We start from the raw sequence: 21577 nt of genomic DNA, 5'->3' as shown, positions 1-21577 counted from the left end.
CAAATTAAGGCAAGTTTAGGTATGTATCATCATCAGCAGCAGCAGCAGCACTGATCACATATGACTTCATTGAGAAGTTGTTTCTGCATTTTAGTCATTCACAGTCAGTGAGAACAGACAGACCTGGAATCCATGACACAAATCACCAGAAGTAAACATTTGATCATCATGTGTTTTTGCTGAGTGAATAGTTTAGGGTGAAATCAACATGTGCAAACATGTTTATGCCTTGTACTTGCACTTTATCTTTTACTTTGTGTTGTAAGGTTTCCTTGAGTGCCTTGAAAGGCACCTATCAATAGAATGTATCATTATTATTTATTATTAAATGCTTGATCTGGCCCTCCTCTAAATATTTGATACCGTCTGAGGGTTTAAACTTAGGATGGGGCTTAATTAGATGAGAGGTCAGGATGGGTTGACCTCTGTTTTTTGTTTTTTTACTGTCAGTTGACCAACTGAGGAGGACTGAAAGTGAGAGCGCAGGGGGAAGTCTTGTAATGTGTTTTATGACAGTGCAGGATTTCCTGTAGAGGAGGGTTGACCTGGAGTCATTCCTGTTGGTCAAACTTAGGCTTGGGGTTGTTTTAGTGGTTTGTAACATAAAATCACATCATGTTATCTAATTATATTAAATATATATCTCTATATTTGCATGTACGGGTTGGTACCCTGAAATAGGTACGTGATCTGGGTAAGAATATGACCCCTTTCCCATTCAGTTTAGCTCATGTTATGATTGTTTGACTTAATGATGCAACGTGTTGGTTGTTTGTACGAAGTCACTGACTTACTGGTTTCATTGAGTCATCACATTAGGGCTCGCCATATGCAAGCATTCTGTACTTATCTTCCTGCCCCCCACTATCTGTCCGTTTCCACTCCCTCCCTGCATTGGAAAAGTTGAAGCTGAACGTTGCGTAACAAACTTTCTCCCCTCAGTGTTCCTCCTCTCAAAGCCTGTGCGTATGTGGCCCTCGCCGTGGAGCCGTACGTGCGCTCCTTTACGCAGCGCACCCAAAGCGCGCTCATTGGAACGGGACATCCTGGTGGGAGTGGGGAACTTGAGCCGAGCAGCTCTGGGTGGGGCGGGGTGGGCTGGGCTGCACGGAAGAGGGTGTGTGCGTCAACTTGAAGTACCGTGAAATACAATCTAGGACGGGTATATAAGTATTCAGATCCAAGAGCGGAGCGAGGGAAGAAAAAAAAAGTTTCAAAAAGTTTTCATACGCAGACGGGAGAATTACTCAGGAAGAAGCAGAGGTTTATCGCTGATCCAGAGAAGAATCCACACAGATACAGACAAAGTAAGTCACTTCTACTCCAACTTTATTATTTTTCTCTCACAGGGGAGACGTTAAGTCCAGTGTAAACATGAAGCGGTGCACGCAGGATCTAACGGCTTCTTCTTTTACACGAGTGAAAGCCCCAGGTACATCTGAGGTGTTACAGGGGCTTCCACAGAGAGGGGGGCTCACATCCCAGCCAGAAAGAAAGACAGAAAGAAAGTTGAAAGAACTTGAACATCCCTCCTTTATCTCTGAGTGAAGTTTAACCTTGAATTTGCTGAACTTTGTTTTGTTATCACATGCAGGAAAAAATCCATTAACTCACCCATCACCTGATTTGTTTCCAGCAAGTCAAGAAAGAGGAGGGGTGTTCATCCTCCCAAACTTCAAAGTGTTGCTTTTTCTGTTGTAGACTTGCACTTTTCAGCATTTTTTCCATGTTCAGTAAAAACACACACTCAATTAATTAAGGCATTTTCAAGCTTTCAGCCTTGCTGGTCCATGGCCAGCCAGCTGCAGCTGATCTGTTCTCTTCTCTCAGAGACCTTGAAGGAGGTGCAGTGCAGAGGATTTAAACTGTTTTTTTCTGCCTATAAGGACATCCCAGGTGTTTAATATGACATTTAATATATTTTTTTATTTTCCATTGCACCTGTTAATTTAACATGGGACCGAAATCACCAGACAAACAAGCCCAGCCATTTAAAGCTCGTGTTGTTTATGAACAGTGACTTGAATTTTGAAGCGCTTATCTCAGGGGCCAGTGGGCATACCAACCATGCCGGCATGCCAACACAAACCGACTGAAGAGAAGTGCAGAGCTGCAGAGGGAGAGTGCACATGCAGCATTTTGGAGGAAGTGACACATGGGGTAGTGATAGGCAAAGCGAGAAAAAGATGAAGAACTAACACTTCATTTCAAGCTTGGCTGATGGCTGTATTATAAATCCATTTAGGTCTGTGCAGTAAAGTGTGAGGGAAGAGCAACGCTGCCAAAAAATTAGGCTTGTGGAATGGCTTTTCATGGTTTTAGGGGGTTGAGTGGGTGACTAATTGGCCAATTTTAGGCCACCTAAGGTGCAGTAGTGAGATAGCTTGGCTTTTTTAAAGCCTGTGGAGACACACACTAGCAACAAAACAGCCTGAAAAGCTTTTGTTCAGTTGTTATATTTGAAAAGAAGCCACATTTGCTATATTTTTTGGCCCATTATGCTTGTATTTTTGATGTTATCGCAACCCAAATATTTACGCAATTATTGTCTGGGAGTGAGTTGAAAGAGGCAGAGAAACTTCAGTTTACATAATGAAGTTAAATTACTTGCTCTGGAACCAGAGTGCGTTGAATTCTGTCATGTGTTCCACTTTGTTTTGATCTAGCTCACTGCAAAAAAAGGAATTTCAAGAGAGTAAAAAAGCCTTGTTCCTATGAAATTAGTCTTATTTTTTGTCTGAAAAGAAAAATAAGCTTGTCAAGCATGTTTTGCATTAGAAACGTAATCTCAGTTTAAGAAAACACATCTAACTTTGTCGTACTAAGATCTCAGTGCTTCCTTTTTTCTAAATTTAGAAGTAGAGTGGGGCGGAGGGTGTGACATTTGGGTGGTGTGACACCCAGTGTGAATCTTGGGTGGAGATCATGTTGCAATGCATCTCTATTGTGTTTGTCACGATAATATTGAATGTTTTTGCCAATTATTTCAAGGCCCCGGAAACAGCTGAAAGGAGGAGGGTGTCATCTGACCAGTAGATGAACTCAGGAAACCACAGAGTTGAAAAATCTGAAGTGAACATAATTTCACAAACACACACACGCACACACATGCACTTCTGTCTTTATTAAGACACTCATTGACAAAATGCATTCCCTAGCCACTTACCCTTACCTTCACCATCACAACTAAATGCCCCTGGACCCTGTAAGGTCTATAACTCAAACTGGTCCTCACAAAGATAGAAGTACAACGACACACACACTCACACATACACACACTACACTCTGATAGTGTAAGGGGCCCCACCCTACCACCTCTTCCTCAGCTATTGTCTTTCTGCTGCTTTTTCACCAAAACTGGTGTCCTGTTTGAAACTTCTCCTTCACGCAGGCATTTAACCATTAAATCAACAGTAAAGCTGCAGCACTATCAACCACTCTCACTGCTGCTTGTCTATATGAAATATGCAGTGGAACCTATGATGTGGAACCTCACGTCATCTGTGCAGCCTTAACTTTTAGTTTTACTTTGCACATCAGAAACATGCTGAGATGCACTGAGATATGCACAGGGCTGAGTAGATTTCAAACAATAACCAGGAATGGCCTTGTATTTACCTCCTCCAAGGTAAGCTGCAAACATTAGCTTGCTTGGTGCATACGACCTGCAAAAACAGCTTAGCGCTACTGTCACAGCTGAGGAGCATTTCATTAGCTTACTGCATTATTTTTCAGGGTTACAGGCTTGGAGTTAGCATTACTGAGCCAGCTCTTTACAGGTGATAAATCTGTTAATGACAGTTGTTATTTCAGCTAAAAAAAGTCAAAGGTTGTTGGTTGGAAAGGAAAAGTCAGCTTCTGTTTACTTCTGTGTGAAATTAAAAAATCCATTCTGTCAAAAAAAAAAAAAAAATCTACAGATTTTGAGAATTAAAATCCTCCACCCTTATCAAACCAGAATGGAAAGTCTGATTGGGGGCGAGGCTTAGCGAAGGATGTTTGCAAAAACGAGAATAATAGCCCCATAAACCAAACATCTCCTATATGTGTTTACTTAACAATGCTGCATTTCTCCTGACTATGTGCATTACTGCAGCTCATAAAAGTTCACGGGTGTTTTACAAGAGCCAACAAAACTCCAATGGCGCTTTAATGTTTGGCTAATACAGATTTATTTTGCAGTGCGTGCAGTGCCACAGTCTTGTGTAACTTTTATGTAGAGATGGAGCCGTTGCAGATGGTGAGAAAGAGGAGGGAAAGATGGGAAAGTGAGAGGGAAAGGCCTCCTCCCTCTGCCTTTCATTCGGGTAAACACTTTTTGTTTTCACTTTCCCGATGCTGATACTTGGTACACGCAGGATCTAATTCTGCTGTGATCGTTGTTGTACTGTATGAGGGTGGGACCCTGACAGTGTGATACATGTTCATATGATCTACAGTACTGTACACCTCCACCCATGTGCACAGAGACATGCACAGAAACTATACCGTGCCCCAGCAGCTGGGTTGAGGCAGATGGGATCCAGCTGTTTTCAGGAGGCATGTTAGATTGTTCAGGGAGTACAGCTGACAAGGACGAAAGGCTAAACACCCCAGAATGCTTTGGGAAAGTGTAACGACCGAGGAGAGTGCATGTCTGGAATGTGTTAATTGTGGGGAAAAATAAAAGAGAAATTGTAATGAGTGTTTCATAATAGAGAGATGAAAGAACTGGAGAGATGTTGTTATAATCAGATTGTTATGAACACAAAGTCTCGGTGCAGACTGTCTCTACAATGACCTCTACAGTGTTTTGTGGCCGCCATTTACATTTACGCACAATGATGTTGAGCTGCTGGGCTTGCTGCTGATGTTGTTGTTTTTATTTTTTACAGTTGAGATTAATGGAATTTTATTTGTTGTCCTCACCCTATAAAAAAGAAATCATTCAACAGCAGCATCCTGAAAGATGATCATTGGATAGTTCACAGAGCAAATACTCAGCTACTCTCCAAGGGCCTAGTTCTCTGCTAGACAGTATAAGCATGAAAACTGTTCTCATTAGGGTCTGGGGATTTATTCAGAGATTAATATGATAAAACTGGGTCAAATAAAACCAAACTATATGGATAGATACTGCTCGGGGAGGTATTTATCGCACCGCTTGCTCATTATTGTTTTGGTTAGCCCTTTAAACTGATCATTTACATCCAACACATCCATTTTTGAAATGCAGGACCACTAAAGTCTTTTCTGGCTAATTAAACAAATGCTTCATATTTTGATTCAGGAAACTGAAATAGCATTTTTTTCCTCCCCGCCCCCCCAGAATGCCAAGTGAGCGGATGACAGTCAGAGGCACGTCGGAGATTGGGCGTTTCCCTGGAGCAGCCCCGCCCACCAGGGTAGAGCTCACCATTCAGAAAGAAGGGGAGAAGAAACAGGAAGAGGGAGGCTGTCGGCGATGGTTCAGGAAGATGTGTCCGTGCTGCTGTAAGCGCCAGAACAGCTCCTCTTATGATGTGACAGACAAGATTGAGGTGGTCAAACCTAAGCCGGCCCCGGAGCCTGCCAAGCCACAGCCTCTGAATGGAGAAGCAAAGGAAATGGATGGTAAACTGTGCTATGAAGGTTTAGTTTGTGAATCATGCAGATATCATGATAATCCTCACAGATACAGACAGATGCTTATACTTGTCGTTAAACTTCCTCTCTCAGAAATGAAGTTGTCAGTACGTTCAGTGGACCTGCTGAGCTCCAAGACAGGTCAGAACAGACAGGAGCACCACACCGACCTGTACCACGGCGACGAGCTGATCATCCGCAGAGGACAGACCTTCCAGATGGAGCTGGAGCTCAACAGGCCCTACAGCACTGACACTGACAAGCTGCATCTGGACCTGAAAACAGGTACGAGACAAACAGATTGATGTGTGTGTGTCTTCATGCCTGATTGTACTGAAGGTTCAGTGCACTGTTTAGGGAGAATACCTGATGAGTTGGGGGCAATACATGGTTTAAGAATTAATAAAACATATCGTAAAATATCACAGTGGATTGCATCAAACTGCCAAATGCACAGAAATGCACTTGGGTTGTTGATACATTCAGAAACAAAGCCAGTGCTGTGCTTCATGAAGTAATGAACCTGAGGAGTGCAATGGCAGGAAAACAGTGATTCAAAAGTGACACAATGAGAAAAGCAAAACAAAAAGGCAAAAATGAAATAAAAGAGAAAATATAATGATAAAGCTCAACTGGGCAAACCAGAGATTTAACATCACACTTTCATAAATATAAAAGAATCACAACTGAATAGAAAGACAGAATAAAAAAAGAATAAATGAAATTAAAGCAGCAGAGGCCATGATATCCCAACTCTTTGTTCCTAGTATGAGTCAAGCTTTATAAACACTGGATCCTACAGTTCCCATAATGCAACTCTAGACATCCCTTTTTAGAGACTTTTCAGAATTTCAGCCCCCGATGTAAACAGTGCATCAAGTGAAAATGTCATTATTGTTACTGCTGTTAGGCAGGGGTACACTTCACTCTACCTTAGTTTTTTTGATGAGTCGGCCATGCTACACACCACACCACCCACAAACAAAAGTGATGGTCCACTTAGCACAAGGAGAGAGTAATCACGATGCGCTGTCTCACTCTCATTAAAAAACAAGAGCAATATTGGGATATCATTTATGATTTGTGGGCATCAGCATGCTGCTGTCAATATGCCAGAGACTCACAGAACATCTGGGAGGGGTGGGATGTCTGTTACTCATCAGCGTTTAGTCTGACCCACCCTGCCTGGTAACTGGCCATTTTTTAATCTAACTCAATCCCCATCTTTGTAATGTGCATGTACTGTTAGAAACCTGAAGGCACAATCCAAGATGTTTCAATTTCTCAGACTCAACAAAGCTCCTCTAGACCTGTTGCCCCTCAGCAGTTACCAGGGGATACGTAGAAAGATTGTAGAAGCCCCTAACTAGTACTAAAAATACAAATTAGATTTTGGATAAGGAGATCAAAACAGTTAGCAAAAAGTAGTGGATAGGTGGTTGGAATAAATAGAATTAATGGATAAATTGTTAATATATATAGATAAAAGTCATACATAGATAAATTATGAAAAAGCTATGGATAAATAGCTGAAATAGTTAGCTAAAAGCAACCCAAATAGTAGAAACAGCTACATGTATTACACAAAAAATGAAAATGTTTATTCAACATTGAATTATGGTCAGAAAGCTTGCTACATGGCTGAAATCAAAAATTCAACTTTAAATCAACATTTTCACAGCAGTCACAGTTGAAAACATGTTGAAAAAGAGCCATCGAATCAACACTGTGTAAGGGTCATGTTTTCAACATTGAAATACTAACATTTCATCAATATTGTTTCAGTGTGCCAACTTTAAATTAAATGAGGACTGAGGAAGCATTGAGACAGCACTAACAATAAGATAAAAAACACAGATAAAGGGTTGAAAGAAATGCAAACTTAACAGATCATTGATTCAATTTATAACCTTTATGCTTTATCCAGTGAACAATGTTTAAATAACATGAAATCTAAAATCTATTGCAGTACACACATTCTGTTTTTTTCACACATTAAACATCAGATAGATAAACTGATATACACGCATAAAATTGGTTTCCCTTAAATCAGTATAAACCACAAACCCATGTGAAACACCAGAGGGGGAAACCACAGACTCAAAACAGAGCCAGGGAAATGTGGTCAGAGGAGTATGTGGTGCTAGCACATTGAAATCTCAGTTCATAACTACACCGCAAGTTTTTTGGATTCCACCTACCAGCCAGTTGTTAACAGTTTCCAGACCTCAGGACATCAGACACCTCCCTCTGGTATTTACAGACCTCACGCTGCAACGATCCACAGCACACTCGGGAATAAATGGCCATTACATCACCACAGAGAAGTGATTTTCTGTCACCTGCTGCTTAGATAGTTACATGCTAGGAGGGAAGGAGAAAAAGAATCAGCACACACAGAGCTATCCACACTGTCATTACCTTTGCTTTCACAGTCGCATCTGAAGTGAAACGTGTAGCACTAAAAGCAGGGCTTTGCACCGTTCTCTAAGCCTCTCTTTTGTTCAGCTAGGGAGCTGAATAAAGATTTCAAGTCTATTTTCAATAAAGGTGACGCGGTTCAGGCAGAAAAGAGGCAGTGTTTTTCATTGATTTCCTTTGGAACAAGCACTCTCACAGAGGTGAGAGAGGAAGGATGCACTGCCATGGCTGCAGTCACATGGAGAACAATGGTTTCTTAGTGAACTTCATACTCGCTTCAGCAAATGGCAACTAAAGACCAGCAGGTTGCCATGAAGCAAATAGCTCAGAGGAAAGCATCCACTAAGTCTTAATCCAGTTAGTGGGATAGAATTAACTTTTTTTTTTTTTTTTTCTTGAGCAGAAAGTTTGTGCAGAGTTATTTTTCTTCTTTGGAGCTTGCTAGCCTTAAATAAACAAAAGGAACATCTAAGCTAAGATAAATCAGTCACAAATGTGCTTGACTCCCTGCAGGGGCGTCTGTGTTGTGGAGGTTTTGCGCGTCCAGAATTTTGTTTACTCAGAGAAAGCATGCACAGCTGGGTGAGAGACTGTGGTGCATATTTTGGTTTGCTCATTGGTAGGATTGTGCCCTCCACTGTGAGAACAGACTAAAAAAATACTGTGACGTGAATAATGAAGTATAAAGTTTACTCCATGCCAAGACATGTTGCAATGTAGTCTACTTCCACTGCTGCTGTGTGACTTTGTTTAATCCATTTTTTCAACATCAGCTCAGAATCAGAAATGAGGAGGACAGAATTTTTACACACACGTAAAGCAAAGAGTGATTCAAAGATGTTTTTGACTGCACAAAAAACATTAAATGTACAAAATGATTTGCATACACACAAATAGACTTGTCATGACATGTCAAATAAAATAATCTGTCATGGTTGTGTTGGATTATATTATAAAGCTTTATTTATTAACAAATCATTACTCATATAAATATTTTGATAGGTATTTTGTTAGCTAGATATTTTAATATTTATGCTGGTTCACAGCAGATCAGTAGCATGTGGCGAACACTATTTTTTGAACACTATTTTTTGCATGCAAAGCCACAGCCAGGGGACCGTTAGCTTAGCTTAGCACAAAGACTGGAAGCAGGGGGAAACAGCTAGCCTGACTGTACCTCAGATTAAGCAAAATATAACTTGTTATGAGTAACCTGCAGAGGTGCTTTTTTTTTAAAAAAAACCTGGAGATCAGAGAAAGTGTTTTCCGCTGTTTGTAGTCTTTATGCTAAGCTAACTAAGAGTCTCATGGCTGTTATTTAATATTTACCTGACAGATATGAGAGTGGTATCAATCTCATCTTACTCTGCGAAGAAAGTGAATAAATATATTTCCCAAAATGTTGAAATTCATAGAATTGTGTATAAATCTGAGACAGTATAGCACCTAAAAGCCTAACACAAAATGCATCGCAATGCATACAATACACAAGGCTCCATCAGAGATTTTGTTGTAGCATTTCCTTTTTATCTCTACTTTATTGGTGTGCCCTGGTACAAAACAACTCAAATGTAACCTGTCTGGTGTAGGACCCCTGCCCTTGGTGTCCAAAGGCACCCACGTCATCATCCCACTGGTGGATCACCTGGAGGACGAACGCTGGGAGGCAAAGATCGTAGAGCAGAACGGCAACAAGATCAAGCTGTCCGTCAACTCGCCAGCCAACGCTGTGATTGGCCTTTACGGGCTCAGTGTGACAACTTCCTCTCTAAAGGGCGAGGCAACAACTACTCACAACGCCAGCGAGAACATCGTCATGCTCTTCAACCCTTGGTGTGAAGGTAAGAGGGTTCACATGACCTGAGGGCAGGAATGTGGAAAGGAGGAAGGAAAAAAAAGATGAGTAATAGATAGTAAGAGGAGAAAAATGAAGGAAGTACAGACAGCATTACATAACATGTCTGGAATTAATTACATGCTACCTGGCTTAATATTAGATTTTTCAATATTTTTCTAGCAGAAAATCTGTCTGATACAGCCGAACTGCCAGGAGAACTGTTGCTGCTTTATAACAACATCATCGTTCTGATAGCAAATACTTCTGTGTGTTCCACCTAATCTCTGAGAGGAGCTCTGATATAATGTTACACATGGGTGAGAAAAGCCAGCACAATCCGTGTTGCTGTCCATCAAATAGCTACAGCGTGTCTATGGGAGTTGTGTAACTCCACTAAGATTTATGAGCAGCTAGCACACTTGGTTTTGCTACTTAAGCACAACATTGAAATATGTTTTGTGTGTAAAATGAAACAGACCTTCACTGGCCACATTTATGAAAGATTTGTGCAGATATGATTTTTAACCTTTACTTATGGATAAATCAAACACCTTTGGGTGTTTAATTATCAATATTTTATTATTTTCAAAAGGTTCACAGAGAAAAGAGGTCCATCTTGGTGTTTTAATCAAGCATACTTAATACTTATTTTCATTTTTTGGCCACTTGTGGGCAGCAAAAACAAGCTGTAAACACAACACTGACATAGTAGCATGTTTTACATTTTTAAGGCTAATGTGTTAGCAAGCTGCCGCCTGGTTATATATACCAGCAGAGCGACGTTGGCATTCATTTCGAGTGTTACTGTCAGTCTGTTAGGTCTAATTAATATCTGTTGGAAAAGAGTGTAACAACACAATAAACTTCCAGTAGCATATCATCTCGATGTAATACAGACTTGCAGAGCTAAGATCGGGGGGCCTCTTACGGTGGCGGGGCTCAGGACTTCCGTGACTCAAAAGTCAGGCTGAGGGTAGTTTCCTTGGGAAAACAAAAACGATTGGCTACGCCCTGTCTGCTGCGCTGCCTAATAACCCTTCTCACATGGTCAGCAAACCACACAAATTATGAGCCATGTTTTCCCTCTTTTTTATCATTTGGTGGCAGTGGTCAGCAGGCCACTGATTGTTACTATGGAAACATGGCTCTTATGCCACATTTTCATTATATCAGAGTTACTGTAATGACTAGTTTCCCACTTGTAATAAACGTTCAATTAACTGTAAAAGTCTGGGAGCTGGAACATGAATTTCTGGTGCTAAAATGTACAGAAGTGTCTGTTTAAGCTATATATATGTTGAAATGTAATATGTAGTGCTATATTGAACCAGCAGGATATTTTTAACCCTCACATGTCCAACTCTGCAGTAAATTTTCATTTAAATCACACTCCTATATTGTAGCCTAATAGTGTTATTAGCAAACAATGTTTGCTTTTGTGTCTTTGTATTTTCTTTTTTTTTTTTAAAGTGTTTATTGATTAAGATTATCCAGTAATGAATGAGAAGCTGTAGGAGAAGACTGGCTGAGTTTTTAGTTAGCCTGGGGTAGAGTGTCTTACTTTTCAGGATTAAAATAAGTGAATCTGCATTTTTGAGAAACTGTCTAACTTGCATTAAACTTATCTAAGAGCAAAAAGATGACCTGGTTTTGAGCTTGACAAAAATATTTGACGCTTTAGCTGCTAAGTGCTGTAGCTACTAGCTGCTCACAAGCTAGTAGCTAGCTTTGTCTTTGGCTGCTGTTTGATAGTGTCCAGTGGGTTTTTAGAGCTTTTTCACTACAGAACTAGCTGCATTGTGTGTGAAAAATAATGCTGATTAGAGCCATGAGAGTGAACCTAAACACTAAAGCCATAAAACCAAAACAATGAGCTGAAAGACATTCAAATGCCCTGTAGCGCTGAGTGGAATGCCAGGTGATAATTATCTGTGGGCTCGTCACTTTGTACAACACCTTTTACATATGAATAGTCATTTGATCCTGTTGTTTGTATTTAAAAAGTAAAAAGAGGTCAGTCTTATTCACAGTTATTATTCTCTTATTCAGTGAAACAGCATTACGAAATGAGGGCCATTGTATATTCTCTTGAGTTTCTTTAATTTTGCTGAACACTGCAAACTATCCACACAGGATATTTGACAGAATTTTTGCAACGCAGCAATATATAAAAAAAAAAATTTGTGGACCTGGATTTGATTAAAAGACGGTCTTTCATTATGGGGTTGCTGCTTTTGGCTGCACGCCCAATCTCCTCCTCCCTCTTTCAATCTCTTATTCCCCGAGACCAATCTCTCCCTCACGCTCATAAAAGTCAAAATCCTACAATTACGGTATAAAACGCCATGGGGCGAGCTCAGAGTAATCCTGCAGCTGGTGACAACCTGTCCTCTCCCTCACATTTACTGCCTCCATGTGTATTTCCTGTCTTTATATGGCTCTCCCACCCAGTCTTGCTCCCTTCTTGCTATCTGCTGACACTCCCTCAGTTGCGCCACTGCTCTGCTCTCTGGCCTCCTCCTCCTCCTCCTCCTCCTTCATCCTGTGTTTTGCCAAACATTCCAGAAATATTCAGTAAGAAGTGAAAAACACAATTTTCATAGCTGCCAGATACTGTCAACGTCACCTCCTTCTACTTTCTCTTGTAGTATCTGAAGACACTGTTACGCTTCACTCTCCCTCGCTCCTCTTTTCCCTCCCAAGCATAACTTCCCCTCTTTCTCTCAGTGATCCCTCAGGACTTTGCCGAACCTCCTCTTTTCACTTGCCTTTTCTCATGTCCATCTTGAGTTCTCTGCTACTTTTACAGCTTTCTCTATTCTTTTTCTCAGTCACTTTCCTTTTCCCCAACTGCCGGTAATCACAGAGGAAACAGCAAGAGATAAAGAGTTGGAAAAAGAAAGACTCATATTTAAGAAGCTCATGTCAGGGGTGCACGCCCAACTCTGAGGTGGTGAGTTCACTCAAAACAGACTATTTCCCATGAATGAGTGTGGGCCCCACAGCGAGGTCCATGGGATCATTGTGTTTCTTAACCATTTCCTGGCCTTAGAGACTCTTTTACATCATTTGTGAAAAGAAATCACATTCCTTAAGGGTTTGGTCACTTAAGAGGTGAACAAAGCATGGATTCTGGGTCATGTTCACACACAGGGAATAAGATAAAATCTTGACTAGAGTCCTGCGGTTCTACAGAAAGAAGTCAGAATGTCAGAATTCAGTATTAGTATTTTGATGATACATGATCATGCATAGATGTAATTGCGTCATGTCTTTGCAGAGGACACAGTGTTCCTGGATGATGAGGAGGAGAGGAACGAGTACGTGCTGAATGACACTGGGAGGATTTACTATGGCACAGAGAAACAAATTGGTGCCCGCACATGGAACTTTGGGCAGGTACAGACGATCAAGATACTCATTTGTCCCTGCTGAAGATATAAAAATCTTTAAAACAGGTTCCCAAATACATACATTTGTTTAAAAAGTGCTCAGTAGTTTTCTTAAACAGCTGGGCAGAGAAGAGCTCGACTGTGTGGCTCACGGGATAAAATATATCAGGCTTTAGCTACACAGGCAAAATAAGATCGAGTCAATGCTGGTTTTGGTCTTTTCATGGAATTTTTTGACAATAAGAAAAAAAATATAGAATATCAGCAGAAGTATCCTTTAATTGTGAAGCCTATTGACCAACTGTGCTGTAAACAACTGAGACCATAGCCAATCACAGCTGACTAAAAACCTCTGTTTCATGATACTGTTAGGCCTAGTTGAAGATCTTTGCAAACTTAATGCTTCTGCTGTAAAATAGGTTTCATACATTCTTATGGAAAAACTTCTTAAGATAATGATCAGTGGCACATGTTTTAAGTTGTGTTTCAGTAGCCCTGTCATTCTTCATACATCACCCAACATCAAATTTGCCTTCATTTGTGCTGGACGAACAGCACCATCTTCCTGTTTTGTGCCATAAAGCAATCCACAAATGTGAATACTGTAAAACACGAAGGCCAGTACAAATTAAAAGTCATATTAGTTATAGTTTTGTTTGAGAAATATGTAGTATATATATATATATATATTTAAAGGTACAGTAAAACAGTAAATGTTATTGACTGTAAATATTTACATTTGAAAACATTTAACATTAAACATTTAAAATTTTGCAATTTTCCCAAAACATGATCAATCCCCATTCAAATGAACTGTTTTCTTAATTAATAATTTGTGTTTTTTTTCATTGTAGTTTCATGAAGGAATTCTGGATGCGTGTCTGTTCGTCCTGGAGAAGAGTGACATGCCCCCATCTGGTCGAGGGGATCCTGTCAACGTGGTCAGGGTCATGTCTGCCATGGTAAGATGGTTATATTAATTATATGAATCTTTTAAGTTGAAATGAATAAAGTAATACAATTTTTAAATATTTAGTAACATTATCTATTATTAGAAATTAGCATTAGCATAGCACAGCTAAATCTCCAAGCAAACTGTTGGTGATGGAGTTGCACTGTGGATAATGTAGGCTCCTGGTCTTGACAAGGAAGGAGAATGTGTAGGTTCTGCTGCAGCAATTTTAACAGTTTTATTAAATTGTCCATTGTGAGTCCTACAATGCTGAATTGGTTAATTACTTTTAAATATATTAAATCTATGTTTCAGTCTGATTAACTGTGAATGTACCTCACCCAGGTCACCAAGACCCCCACGTTTCCATTAAAAATACCAAGAATATCACCTCACTGTCTTTAAAAGTAGCTACAGCCCCGATCATCAGTCAGTTGTGATTGATTGTATCACCATCTTCTTTCAGATAAATGCTCAGGATGACCTTGGGGTTCTGGTTGGTAACTGGTCTGGGGATTACTCTGAAGGAGTCTCTCCTACTGCATGGAGCAGCAGTGTGGAGATCCTGAGGAAATACCACACATCTGATGGCACGCCTGTGTCGTATGGACAGTGCTGGGTCTTTTCCGGGGTCACTACAACAGGTGAGTGTGTGAAAAAATAAAAAAGAGAGAGAGCATATGATGGTGTGTTTATGGAGACCAGCTGGGGCATAGTGGGTGGTGGAAAGCTATAGGCATGTGAAGAGACTGTATGTGTGTGCTCTGCTTGTGTGTGTGCGCCACAAAGTGTTTCTCAGTGTTCACAGGAATTAGATTAACGGTCTGCAAGTGATCATGCTCCAGACTTCCTGTCTATCAGGCCCTTTTCATTAGCTCTCACTGCTCTGAGACAGAACATTTCATTCATTGTGTGCCTGCAGGATCCCTCACATGTAAGCTAACTGACCTTAGCACACAGCATTGCTCTTGATAGCAGGTCATAGCTCATGCAGACCCTAAATACCTTGCATTGACATTCCTGCCATACCTCCTACTTTTGTCTCAGATAGAGCCGCATGTGTTGCTTTCATTCATCCAGGTTAATAAAGATGCCTTGCAACCATGCAAATGCCGGCACGGTGCCTGCACATGCACCAATGTGAAGTCTGTGTGCTCACATTTCCTTTTGCATCTGGGAACATAATTCATCTATTAAATGACCTCGTAAATTCAGTTTTAATTAATCTGTCTGTGTCTGTCTTTGTTTCCAGTGCTGCGGTGTCTTGGGATACCCGCTCGCAGCGTGACAAACTTCCAGTCTGCTCATGATACGGATGTGTCCCTCACCACAGATGTGTATTTTGATGCCAATATGGAGCCAATTGACTACCTTAATAGTGACTCTGTCTGGTAAGATGTGTGACTTACGTAGATGGGACACCCTGCTAGGAAAATTGCTCGCTGCTAAATCCATACCTTAGGAATGCACCATATATTTAGATCTGCCCTGAAAGCAGTCTCCACTGACTTGAAACCCCAGAGGCATCATGCTCCTTCGATTATCTGCAGCTCCGCTCAGACTGCAGTAGAGGCTAATTTGGTATCTATCTGCTATCTGCATGTGTCTTTAGAATGATAGGTGCTGTTTCTTGTTTCTTCTAGCTGGTTTTTACACCTTTCCCTGTACCTGTTGCTAGGTAGCTAAATGTAGCTGGATTCTGTATAAATAATTCTCATTTATTTTTTCTTTAGTCCACACTTGCCAATCCATGCTTGCTCCACAAACGCTTGACGTCCACCTTGCACGCATATTCATAAAACTCCAGTAATACAAATCTGAAATTAAGATGCTTAAAAAGTATAACTGAAGATTACATAATTTTTAAGGAACAGTTCTAAATTTTGGGAAATGTGCTGATCTGTGCATACTGATTTTCTTACTGAGAGCTAGATAAGAAGATACGACTCTTATGTCTGTTGATGATGTCTGTTAAATATGAAACTAATCATGACACCATTACCTTTGCTTGGTGGAAGAGACTGGAAAAAGCTGACTGTGATTATTCCTCTAAAAGCAACCTCAAATTAAAACATCTCAATCCCATCTGCCTTAAGGAATTTCCACGTATGGAACGACTGCTGGATGGCCAGACCAGACCTGCCTCCTGGTAATGGAGGCTGGCAGGCAGTTGACTCCACTCCCCAGGAAACAAGCCAGGGCACCTTCCGCTGCGGCCCTGCCTCTGTCAGTGCCATTCGCTCTGGCCAAGTCTACCTCAAACATGACACGCCTTTTGTCTTTGCTGAGGTGAGTGCTGTAATCGGCAAGTGAACAGAGGTCTTTGTAATTTAGTTTCCCTCTAGGTTCCTTTTGATGCATTATCAAAATGAAAAGGAGCTGGAATAACCATAACAGGAGTAAATAATTCTTCACTTGTAGCATCCACTGTTTTTAAATAGGGACTACCTTCTTGATTCCCTAATTCTCAAAAAAAAATCTCATCTACTTTACAAGAGAATAACAGGGTGGAATTTCACCACACCTTTCCAACTATACGAAGAAAAGACACATAATAAATGACATTGATGGATGCCCTGGTTCAACTTCTTCATCTCTATGACAGGCAATCTCATCAAATCTGTTGCCTGAGCTTATCATGTTTGTTTTTCCTGTCTTTCCTATCAGGTCAACAGTGATAAGATCTACTGGCAGAGGAACCTGGATGGTACTTTCAGCCAGATCTACAGTGAGAAGAAAGCTGTCGGCCACAACATTAGCACCAAAGCAGTGGGCTCTGATGAGCGGGCAGATATCACACACCTGTACAAACACCAAGAAGGTAGCGGCAGCCATATTTTACTTTGCTAACTGCAGCTGTACCTTAGATTGATGTGTCAGAACCAGACAGAATTGTTTCAACACTTCGTGGAAGAATTAAAATACAATGATTTACCTTATTTTCACAATATTAAAATATTACTCTGTTTGTTTTGTTTGGAAGGACTGTGTGACATATCTCTTCTGTCTGTCAATAAATCCTGAATCCTCAGACAGAATGAGGTGCACTCACCTTCTCCTCCCTCTTCTCTACCAGGTTCAGAGGAGGAACGCATCGCTGTGGAGACTGCTAGTCGCTATGGCAGCAAGCCAGACGTCTACTCTGTACCCATGGCAGAGGACGTGAGTGTGGAGGTGAAGATGGACGGCGAGGGGCCCAGGATGGGTACCGATGCCAAGCTGAGCATCTTGGTGAAGAACCTGAGCTCACAGCCTCGTCGGACAACGCTGCACAGCCAGGTGGCCGTCATGTACTACACCGGCGTGCTGAAGGGAACCATCAAGAAGGAGCAGATGCCTGTGGAGCTTCTGCCTAATGAAGGTTGGCTTTCTGCTACGCTTTAAAGCTGCTGTAGTCAATATTTTTATGCTAACAAAGGATCAAATGGTTAGGTGAATGCTTAAACATAGTGACCAGTAGCACAAGTGTTGAAGAATCATTAAGTCAGTGAACTGAGTCTGTTACCATATCTAGATAAAGCCAGCTAACATTAACCATCATAAGCTACTGGTCATACCAGGCCAAGTAAGGCAGTAGCAGCAAACCCCCTGAGTTTACCGAATTGGGCAAGAGTGTGTTGTCATGAACCTGACTGTTTATTTGTAAGAGGAAGATTATGTTATTTCTTGTGACATACAGTAATCTGGATTTCAAGCGATTTATTGCATGGGAACAGCCAGGGAAACTTTGCTAGTACACGACTTTTAAATGCAACTGGAACCTGAAGTTTTACAGAAGCCAAGGCTGCAATTTGTGTCAGCTCTTAATTCACCTAAAATTCATTAAAGAAGAACATTGTGGAACATTGCGGAAATACCACTTTTCTGCCTTCTTGCAGAGAGATAGACAAGAAGTTACCACTTTCATTTCAATACATTAAATATGAGACTATACAAGTGTAATTTGTACACTTTGTTTTTTGCTGTTTTCTGCTTAAGCTAATAACTATAAGAAAGTAAATCTTGCTTAATAAAAATACTGAATATTTCTGTATCTCTCCACACAGAAAAAAGCATTGAGTGGGTGCTGCCCTACCAGCAGTACCAAGACCAGCTGGTGGATCAGGCGGCTCTGATGCTCACTTTGTCTGGAAGAGTCAGTGAGACCAAGCAAGTGTTAGCCAACCAGACCACTTTCAGGCTCCGCACACCTGACCTCAGCATCACAGTAGGTTTTCGATTGGCATTTGATAGGCCATTTATCACAGTTAGCACTGCATTGTTATGATTGCATTTTTATTTTATTTTATTTATTTTTTTTTTTTTGGGGGGGGGGGGTGAAATATAACATTCTGTGAAACCCTTGTGACATTTTCTGTAATTTGTGTTTTGCAGCCTTTAGGAGAAGCTGTGGTCGGTAAGGAGATGGCAGCAAAGATCACCTTCACCAACCCCCTGCCACGTACGCTAAAGAGTGTGGTGTTCCGAGTAGAAGGCTTGGGTCTACAAAAGGGCCATGAAGTAGTTGTAGGGTAAGAACATGAGACGTCACATCGCCCTCACATTTTATCTCTGACACTCCCCCCAACACACACATACATGTCCCCCCTACTGTCCTTCTCCAGACTAACGTTTTATCTCCTCCTTGTTCCTCTCAGCGACGTCAGTGGTCACTCCACGGTAACATTGACAGAGCACTTCATCCCCACCCAGCCTGGACCCAGGAAGCTGGTGGCGTCTCTCGACTGTAAACAGCTCACACAAGTGCACGGAGTGGCTGATATCATCGTTGTTGAACAATGAGAGGGAGCTATGGCGACATCTCTCTTTCCTTATGAAATATAAACTGAAAGCCTCTAATTATATAAAGTATACTAAGTTGCTAATCTTAAACCATCTTGTTTATTTTATACAACAAATTCTGAATTGTGATATTTTTAAACCTATGAATATACAACTGTACCATTTTCAGTATTCTTATTTTTTTAACTTGAAATAATATAAATTCACACGTCTGCCTTACTCTAAAATGTTACACCTATGGTGACGAAGAATGCAGCAGGGTTTAAAAGCATGCAAATGGAGTGCTTTAATTAATAAGCATTTATATGTTGAAGTAATTAAACTGTTGTATTACAATGACTTCAAATGTGAAGGTGCAGTCAGGTCATCAGTATTTTGTGATAATGAAAATTCAGTTTGTGTATTTTACATATAGCTTAGTAAGAAAAAAAATATGTAAAAAAAAGTATTTTCAGACAAAATGAACCACACATGGCTTCAGTGATGGAGGGTTACTGTGAAATGTTTTGAAAGGGAATGATGCTGAAATTGGCACTGACATTTTGCAAAGGGCACATTGGAATTTTTTTCTGTTACAGTTGATGGAAGATTTTGTAATCAAAGTTGAAAGATGAAGTCATTTTTCCACACTAATTGACGATCTAGATTTGGAAAGAACTGAAGTCTGCAAGGATGTGACTAAAAGGTTATTTCAATTATCAGATGGTTGCAAATTCATATTGCCTGAGTTATTTTAGAAAAACCCACAATTTAGCGCTCAGAAACGTCTCCATTTGCAGAGCGCACACCTAAATGCTCCTTGTGGTTGAACTTTGCCAGATATTGCTCTGTACATTTTTCCATTGTGTGTGTATAATTACACTGACATCAGCTTAACAGTATTTTGCAATTTACCTGCAAAATTGGACTTGTCTCTGCTGTGAAACGCTGACAACCATATCACAGCAGAGGCCGGTGTAGTCACCTTAGCTTTACTAGTTATAGTCTGTGTAGAATCAACACTCAAAGTACAATGTGAAGGAACTATTTTAATAACATTATTCTATTTATCTACCTTATCTACCTGGATTGTTTTTTTGGGGGTTTTTTTGTATTGTCTGTTTTGTGTTCTTAATAAAACTTACACTGAAAGATGACTGAGTTATTCTCTGCCTCCATTTACCTTTAGACAAGCCTGTAATGCAGTGGTTCCCAGCATTTTTCAACTCACTTGAAAACCTCAAAAATGTCGTCGGCCCACATCTGAGCCTTAACAATACAGAGGAAAGACAGTGCTTTGTCTGAGCACTTTTTATTTTAATGATAATGATTGAACTTTCACGACTAAACTGAAAGCAGGAGAAGCTCAATTTAAATTTTTTGTTTGACAGGGGAGAGGTCACTTGTTGATCCACTATCTGTCTTTTGACTCTCTTCCCTTTTAAGGCTTCCTGTTACTAACCAGCTACTATAATAATACAATAATACTCAAGTTTCTGCCATGGATGTAATCTTTTAGCGCACAATCAGACTGAAATAGCAAAGTGTGATGTACAACATAAAAGCTCCTGTCATTGGTTTATCACAGTGATAAATCTTAAAGAAAAAAAAAAGAACAATGGAGTTTTTAGATATTTGAATGTCTTTAAAGATCTTTTCTTTTTTAAACATTTAATAAAATTATTTACCTGTATATACATATATATATATATATATATATATATATATAGTTTTTGTTTGTTTTTTGTTTGTTTGTTTGTTTGTTGTTTTTTGTCGGCCCACTTGTAATACCCTCTTGGCTCATCAATGGACCCGGGCCCACAGGTTGGGAACCACTGCTGTAATGGTTAGAGGGGAAAGAGGATAAAACTATGTAATTCATAGATCAGAGAGGAGGCAAGTGTCAGCCTGTAACTTTCCATTTCTGCAACCTTTAGTGTACTCAAGTGAAGTGTGTTGAAGGAGGTATTACTTAATAGTGACTCATTTCAACTGTGGAACTCCAGGCATGTCACACACCTTTGCTAGAGTTTATCACTTATGATACTGATGTCAGATGTTTTTATTGGTGCCTCTTGTGCTCTTAGCTGAGGACATTTCAAAGCAGTGATTGTGTTTTATTCTTGACCTACATACTGTATAGAGGTTTTCCTCTTCTTCTCTGACATATTGTGGTCAACGAAGCCTGGCGGGACCTAGCTATATAGATTAGACAGGCTTGTCTCCACCACATTCTCTGATTTGTCTCTTTTGTTTTGCTTCCCTCTGCTTGATTGTTGCATAATGTGGTACTGGGGTTTGTCTGTTGACTGACTGCACATTAGCTGCAGTCTTGCAAGACATGCATATGCATGACGTAAAGGGCAGTGGAGGAATGTAGCCGGGTATATTACACTTGTATACAGATGTTGTATAATTGTGAGGTTTTTGTACTCGAGTCTTTACGGCATTGCGTTTGACAGCTAATTTAGTAGGTATGTTTATATCAAGTTTTTAGATAAATACTTCAGATGAGTTCATTAAAAATTCATCTAATGTTGTTACATCAGTGATAATAATCAAGTAATATACACATTTCCAAAATGTACACTTTTCATGCGCTATGGCTGT

The 21577-nt window shown here is 40.3% G+C and overlaps 1 protein-coding gene across 1 annotated transcript; it reads left to right on the top strand.

The window, feature by feature from the left end:
* Positions 1-1107: 1107 nt before the first annotated feature.
* Positions 1108-20124, top strand: tgm1l1 (transglutaminase 1 like 1). The gene is made up of 14 exons (XM_071491418.1): positions 1108-1307; positions 5309-5592; positions 5698-5889; positions 9615-9866; positions 13143-13261; positions 14109-14216; positions 14673-14850; positions 15459-15597; positions 16303-16495; positions 16874-17027; positions 17283-17567; positions 18253-18413; positions 18581-18717; positions 18844-20124. The coding sequence occupies exons 2-14, from the start codon at positions 5310-5312 to the stop codon at positions 18986-18988; spliced, it is 2346 nt and encodes a 781-aa protein (XP_071347519.1). The 5' UTR covers positions 1108-1307; position 5309; the 3' UTR covers positions 18989-20124.
* The last annotated feature ends 1453 nt before the right edge of the window (positions 20125-21577 follow it).

Source organism: Trachinotus anak, unplaced genomic scaffold (genome assembly GCF_046630095.1).
Source record: "Trachinotus anak isolate AG129_WGS33_773 ecotype Australia unplaced genomic scaffold, CSIRO_AGI_Tana_v1 ptg000012l, whole genome shotgun sequence".
Lineage (NCBI taxonomy): Eukaryota > Metazoa > Chordata > Actinopteri > Carangiformes > Carangidae > Trachinotus > Trachinotus anak.
This window is presented reverse-complemented; position numbering and strand designations above follow the sequence as displayed.

Bases quoted from the DNA above. Each gene is read 5' to 3' on its own strand.
- tgm1l1 (XM_071491418.1), top strand. From the start codon at position 5,310: ATGCCAAGTGAGCGGATGACAGTCAGAGGCACGTCGGAGATTGGGCGT. The intron at 17,568-18,252 runs GTTGGCTTTCTG...CTCTCCACACAG, and splicing joins GGAGCTTCTGCCTAATGAAG to AAAAAAGCATTGAGTGGGTG. The intron at 18,414-18,580 runs GTAGGTTTTCGA...TGTGTTTTGCAG, and splicing joins CACCTGACCTCAGCATCACA to CCTTTAGGAGAAGCTGTGGT.